Source organism: Citrus sinensis, chromosome 2 (assembly GCF_022201045.2).
Source record: "Citrus sinensis cultivar Valencia sweet orange chromosome 2, DVS_A1.0, whole genome shotgun sequence".
Lineage (NCBI taxonomy): Eukaryota > Viridiplantae > Streptophyta > Magnoliopsida > Sapindales > Rutaceae > Citrus > Citrus sinensis.
The window spans coordinates 17,520,393-17,527,109 of record NC_068557.1 but is presented as its reverse complement, the minus strand read 5'-3'; the positions used below and the strand labels follow the sequence as shown (position 1 = coordinate 17,527,109).

The window sequence follows — 6,717 nt, the reverse complement described above, 5'->3', positions numbered from 1 at the left end:
TTAAATTATATTATATTTATAAAACAATATGATATTAAGTTATAAATTAATTTTTATTGAATAATAAATGATAAAATAAAATTAAAATACTTTTTTCATATTTAAAGTAAATAATTAAAATGATTATATTTAATGAAATAAAATAATGTATAATCATTTATTAATTAAATATTTAGGTGTGTTACTATCTTTTATTATTAATTAAATTAAATTTTTATTTAAATATAAATTAATATATAATAAATTTAAATTTCCTATAATTCATTAAATAATAAAAGTTATATGATTATAATTAAAATATAAACAATGTTTGAATATAATACAGCTGAAACCCTACCACCGTCTCCCCTGCGAATCTATTTTATACACCTTTTCTTATATTAGCCAACTTTTAAATGTAGTGCAATGCAACTAAAAATTTTAACCAAGCATGAGTTAGCATAAGAGTAGTGTTTTAATGCAATTGCAATACAATGTAATGCGAGTTGCCAAATGTATCACAAATTATAATGTGACACAAAATGAAAGTGATGGAAGACTTATATCCTTCTCAAAGAGAACATTATTAATAATTAAAAAAACTGATATAAATGGAGTTTTAATACCTTTTATATTTAAATCCAAAATAACGTAAATTTATCAAAATAGGTAAAATCAAGTTATTTTTACATATTACATGCACTAAAATAAATATAAAACACTGACTTCCAAAAAAAAAAAAAGCAAAATTGAGCTAAACTAATAAAACTAAAATGTATGTATATTTCTTAATAATATTACGCTAAACTAGTTTTCCAGAAAAAAAAATTCTTTTATAATAATTTTTTATAAATGTTAATTTTAAATAATAAAATTATTGAAGTAATTGATTTTTTTTATGTATTTATATGGGGGTGAAAAAGAAATTTTTGAATTTCAATATCAATAAGGGTAAAAAAAAAGACCAGTTTAGAAAATGAGATTTTTATTCCACATTCTCATTTTGAGTGGTCCTATAAAATTGATTCTTATTATGGATTGTATTTTCTGAAAAATAAACAAGAATGTGACTGATAAACAAGCACACCATCAGTTCAATTCCGTCGATATCCCTTCTTATTTAAATACCATTCTTATTTTTTCAAAAAATTAAAAAAAAAATAGAAGACTTCCGATTTCAAGGGCAAAGTTTGCAATAAAGTTGACATATTAATTTTGCAACAAAACAACAAATCTACCACTCACCTCTTGCTAATGGTAATAGCAATCATAATCTGGCAACATTTTATTGGAGGGATATTATATACATAGATTAGAAATGGGATGTCGAGAATATTTTTGCTTCTAACAGAAAAGGGAAAATAAGGGGAAAAAGAAAAAAAATAAACTGCATATAAGAAGTTGGAGCATCCATGTATTATTTATCTAAGGCGCAACTCCTGATGACCAATATATTCCGTTTCTTGTTCGTGTATAGTTTATGAAAAAGCTTAATGTATGCTTTTCAAACAAATAATAAATAAATATAATGTGCCATGAGAATTTGGATTATAAATCACCGTAACCATAACAGCACCCAGTGAAAGCTGATAGAAGCCTCCATTACGCCTTTGTTTTACTCTGGAGGCTTGTATCAGCTGGAACTTTCTTTGCAAATATTCTTGGAAAGACAAGCTGAGCCACCTTAAGAGCCTCAATTTCAAAGTCTTGCTAACATCTCACTACACAAGAAGAAAGAATTAATATGTGCTTAGATAAAAAATTAGCATAAGCTTAAAGGTTTTAAATAACTAGTTACCTTGTAGCCTCCACCAAGACTGCTCTTATGGTTTTCAATGGAAAAACAATTTCTGGCATAAGCATATCTGCATTTTCACCTGACACAAATGTAGATCAAAGTACCCTCACCTTAATTCCCAACCCTCGAATTTCACTCGTTTCCTTTTCAAATTTCCATTATTCGAAAAAGGGGGAAACAGACGCAAACCTTTACCGAGGGGTTTAGGCTTGGATCCCTCGAGTAGCTTGCTAACAACTGACCCATCAACTCCAGCGCTATAAGCAATCGCGCTCACCAGCATCTGCAGATGCAGGCTCAACCAATCAGAAGGCTCTGAAAAACTAGACATTTTGTTACCAATATTCTCTACCATGATTCACTCTTGAGATACATAAAAGATAAGGCTCATGCCCCATAACGAAAACCACGCATGCATTTTGTGAAGTATATGTCACTTTTCACCTTTCAACGAGGAATAATCTTAGCAGCCCTCTGCCTTTAGACAGATAGACAATAAGAGCTTTTAGAAATATCACATACATAATTAAAAAGAAGAATAAAGAAAACCTCAAGAGCATATTGGATAGCTTGAACACCAATCTTCTGACCATGGTTAGCAGTTTGCAATTTATCCAACTCCTTGCAGGCATATAAAAGTGACATCACACTAACTGCAAATGCATCAGAATACATATAACATTTGTATGTCATGCATCAATCAAACAAGATAGACCAACAAAAGCCAAAAATATAAGAGGTTTACCAACTCCTTCCTTTGCAGCCTTGACAGCATTTATGGCATTAGCAACTCTATCCTTCTTTTCACGCACTTCAGCTTTATTACTTCCACAGACCTTACAACAACAGCACCCGTTTCATTTCAAATCAGAATACTTCCTTACCTAACATCTCTAATTCAACAATCTTTCATCTCAACGAGCCAAATTTCATTTATAGCATGATGCAACAACAGAATAAGATGCAGTCATGTCTTCTAAATGCAATTACTGTAACCAAACAAGCAAATTGAATTCATCTTTGGCACGTTCCTATTAGCAAGGAATATATACTTCTACCAAAATCCAGTTCCAAAACTTCACATATATTATAATGTCTAATTGACTGTTTGGTACTGTTTTTCTTCTCTTTTTCCCATTTTAAAGTATCAAAGTATTTGTACGGTATCAGTCTACTCTATACTTCAATTATAATCATATGAAGATGGGAATGTAATATGAATCCAAAGAATTAGTCAATTAATTAAATCATTTTATCCAAAATGACCTGATCATTGATCCTCCCTATAAATGAGTTTATTCAACTTTTTTAATAGCAGATAAAAGAAAATTCAAATTTCTTGGCTGGCCAACCAGGATTTAGAGTTTAGACCTGGTCATGACTTGGCCCAAATGGATCGTGCTAATAGGTCATGTTAGGCTGAGAACTTTCATTCTATGCCCAGCACAAGTCAGTTTCAAAGCTCTTGAAGAACTAATTTACAATTCCAAATAACCAAACCTTTATAACAGCAGCGAGATAAGAGTGCTTTGTACAGCTCTCTTCAGGGAAATCTTGTAAATTTTCCATTGTGAATCTCCACTGTAACAACTGCAACAGACATATTTAAGAAAAGAAAATTAGCAAAAGGGTAAGCAAGTTGTCCAAAAATATAGAAACAGCCCAAAGAAGCACAAAAGAGCCAAACAGTATAAACTGAAAAGCAGAGTCGCTTCAAATTATAAACACAATTGAAAATTCTGATAACTTGTTGGAAAATCATGTGAAATGTCACAACACAGACCTTTTCGTGTCCTATGCAAGCCTTACAAAGAAGGATAACCGTCTGATCCTTTGATACCGTAATCTACAATGATAAAAGAGGGCTAAGACATATTGTTTGAGCAAAACCTCGTCTCTCTTGTCAATATACACAAGGAAATGAAAATTAATATATTACTATGCCAAAGTTGTACCAGAAGAAAGGATTAAAGTCCACCAGAAACAAGGATGAGAAGAACGTTCTCATGATGTGCTCTACTTAGGTAAAATAAATCTTTTTTTCACACCAAAGAAAATTATATACCAGTCACTGATATCTGATATCTCTCACCTTCTCAGCATGGCCAAGAGATACGCATTCAAAATCTTTTCCTGTCATGACCTAAAAGAGAAAGAAAGGAACACATTGTTTTGTAAATCACATAATAATCATGCAAAGCAAGGTGGAGCATTTATCAAATGAACCAACCTTCCCATACGTGAATTTGGCAATGTCCCGAAGGCTAGCCTTCCTACTTTCTCCAAATCCAGGAGGTTTTATGACACAAGCCTTCAAGCAATTCAGAACCCACAAAAAATGAGAAGACATATGAAACTTCACTTTGTAAAATTAAATGAATAATTGAATGATAGAAGATTCTTCAAGTAGGCCATCTCTTAACAGCAAAACACTGTCAAGTATAAGTTCACCTTGGTTGCTGTAGCCACTCCATTTAAGACAAGACTTGCTAGGAGATCATTTTCAATATCTTCAGCAATGATCAGTACATCTGTGCCATTATATCTTCTAACTGGTCCAATCTCTGTCAATAAGTCAAAGAAGACGCAGTTCGAAACCTTTTTCTCAAGGATCATGATATAAGGATCTCGTAAAACCTAGTAAAAATGAAATCACTAGTTGATTAATAACAAGGCTGATCCAAAGTTATATCTTCAAGGTAAGAACTAAGCAATCTCAATTACTTCATTGTCAATATATCTATCCTTTATAGAATCACAAATTTCTCATAAAACGTCAATTAATTTATTGATATCTCAAAATGCTTACACATTCTTTCGTCTTATGATTGGTGATGAAGTAAGGTGACAAATAGCCCCTGTCTAGGGTCATTCCCCAATACAACTGAAGTTCAATACTGGGTGGTGTTTTCCGATCCTGCAATAGTAGTGAGGCAGTAGAAAATAAACATAAAACAGTAGAGGAAACAAAATGGAAGGTTCTGAAACATAACAACCGAATCAGAGGCACAGCAGATAAGAAAAAAGTAAAGACGATGAAAAATTCAAGAAGCAACTTACAGCTAACACATGAAGATTGTTTCCCCAACCTTTCTCAAAAGCCTTGGCTATGAGCTCGCCAATCACTCTGTCACCATTTGCTGCAGCCGTTCCAAACTTCAATTTAAAATGGGAAAAAAAGCGCGTCAAAATGAAATATATTTCTGTGGATTATCATTAAATTGAGCAAGAGTCTAAAGTGAGAAAGAAAACCAGGGCTATTTGTTCGAATGATGTGATGGGTTGTGCTGTGCTGTATAAATTTCCCACAAGTGCATCAATTGCCATTCTAGCCCCTTGTCTTTGGTCTGGCACTTCCGCATCCTCCCGCATATAAAATTCTCCCTTTTAACTTTAGAATTGGTGCCTGCAGACAGAAGATAGATGTCAATTGAATTTGATCAGATGATCTGTATCCATTAATTAACTCCATTCCCATTCACAGCAAATCTAATTTCTTAATTAAGAAAATCCAGAAGATGTTTCACAATCCAAAAATCTTTTAGTGACTTCCGCCGCGGTATACTGTCTGCTCCGAGTTAAATGAACCTGACACAGAATTAAATTCAACGAAATTAACTCAACGAAATTAATCAATTGAACTGAATAAGCCAAGCCAGAATTAGTTATTATTATTTGAAAAAAGGAAACAAAAAACACTAATAAATGAATGAATGAATCATCACCGGCTGAAAATTGTTATCAAGCAACCTACAAAATCAAATTAACTAACATAAACAAAATGAGAGAAGTGGAAGGAAAACAAAGTAAACAAAATAAAAATTTGGTAAACTGTGAAGGAGAAGTGCACCTGACTTTGGAGGCGAGGTTAGAGGCATGGCGCAACATCGTTTGTGATTTTGTTGCGCAGAAAGGACAGAGGAATTCGATTGACCAAAACAGAACAGAGACTTAATGAGACTTAAAAGGCAGTTTTGTTTGGTTGGGTGGGTTTTGTGGGTCCCTTGTGGTGGGATTGAGTCGGTTAGAAGGTGCGTATTTAATGAATTTTCTAGTTGGACACTCGGACTCGGACTCGGACTCGGACTCGGACTCGGGGTCTTTCACTTTACTAATCAAATATACCTGAATGAGATTGAAATGAGGAAATCTTAGTGCCTGCTCGCTCTTTCAATTCGTCTTTCAAATTCTCTTTATTCAGAACCATTTTATATATTAAACTTAGGACACTTTCCACATATATTCGTAAACAGCTCGAGATTGCTCAGTTACATGAAATATTCTATTCATTTACTCTTTTATTTTATTTATTTAGTGTTTATTTGGTATGGCTTATGTAATGTTCATAAGTGCTTATTTAATTCCATAAGCTCTTATCATAATTTTTGTTTTTATTTGGTTATTTTTTTTATAGAATTTTTAGAGTTTAAATAAGCTATTTTGCCTCTACTAACAAAATCTCAAATTTTGAGCTTTTGAGAGTAGAGGTTGAAAAGTTTTTTTTTAAATATTAAAATATCTAAAATATTCTTTACTTATTTGACATTATTTTCATAACAGAACTTAAAAAAACTTGCCTATTAAAGTAATTTTATAAATTTTTAATAAAAGCTCTTATTGACAACCAAACATCTAAATTTTTTTAAGTAAAAGCTCTACTATCAAAATCTCTACTTGAAAAGTTGTATCAAACGGAGCCTTAATACAACTATCTTTACATGTATAGCTTGTGGTTGTTATTTTAATTAAAGTACTGTGGATAGAAATGATTATAATGGATTGCTTTGATATCTGAGTTGGGATGTCTTATCTTGTTTTGATTTGTATTGACATTGTTTGAATTTGTGTTTTAATATGGTTAATACCACTAATTTTTATTTTCTTTCTTTTAATTTACTTATTGATATCATGTTTGTGAAAGTTTATTGTTAAAGTTTACG

At 31.9% G+C, this 6,717-nt stretch overlaps 1 protein-coding gene across 3 annotated transcripts; it reads right to left on the bottom strand.

Moving 5' to 3' along the window:
- Positions 1-1,371: 1,371 nt before the first annotated feature.
- LOC127899769 (chaperonin CPN60-2, mitochondrial-like) lies at positions 1,372-5,719 on the bottom strand. Of its 3 annotated transcripts, XM_052433836.1 has the most exons (16): positions 5,628-5,697; positions 5,503-5,527; positions 5,305-5,365; positions 5,030-5,183; positions 4,838-4,933; positions 4,587-4,694; positions 4,229-4,414; positions 4,008-4,088; positions 3,870-3,920; positions 3,561-3,623; positions 3,278-3,367; positions 2,523-2,613; positions 2,327-2,430; positions 1,967-2,060; positions 1,778-1,856; positions 1,372-1,700 (listed from the first exon to the last, which is right to left on the bottom strand). In XM_052433836.1, exons 4-16 carry the CDS (start codon positions 5,147-5,149, stop codon positions 1,679-1,681), a joined length of 1,185 nt encoding a protein of 394 aa, XP_052289796.1. In that variant the 5' UTR covers positions 5,150-5,183; positions 5,305-5,365; positions 5,503-5,527; positions 5,628-5,697; the 3' UTR covers positions 1,372-1,678. The 3 variants fall into 3 exon arrangements, with proteins under 3 accessions (XP_052289796.1, XP_052289797.1, XP_052289793.1); XM_052433837.1 differs by lacking the exon at positions 5,503-5,527 and having other exon boundaries at positions 5,628-5,719; XM_052433833.1 differs by having other exon boundaries at positions 5,030-5,365; positions 5,503-5,544; positions 5,628-5,680.
- Between the last annotated feature and the right edge of the window lie 998 nt (positions 5,720-6,717).

Excerpts from the sequence above, each read along its gene's own strand:
- LOC127899769 (XM_052433837.1), bottom strand. The coding sequence starts at position 5,149 with ATGCGGGAGGATGCGGAAGTGCCAGACCAAAGACAAGGGGCTAGAATG. Across the intron at positions 2,061-2,326 it reads CTATCCAATATGCTCTTGAG|ATGCTGGTGAGCGCGATTGC; the intron begins GTTTTCTTTATT and ends CTGCATCTGCAG. Across the intron at positions 1,701-1,777 it reads GTCTTGGTGGAGGCTACAAG|TGAGATGTTAGCAAGACTTT; the intron begins GTAACTAGTTAT and ends CTTCTTGTGTAG.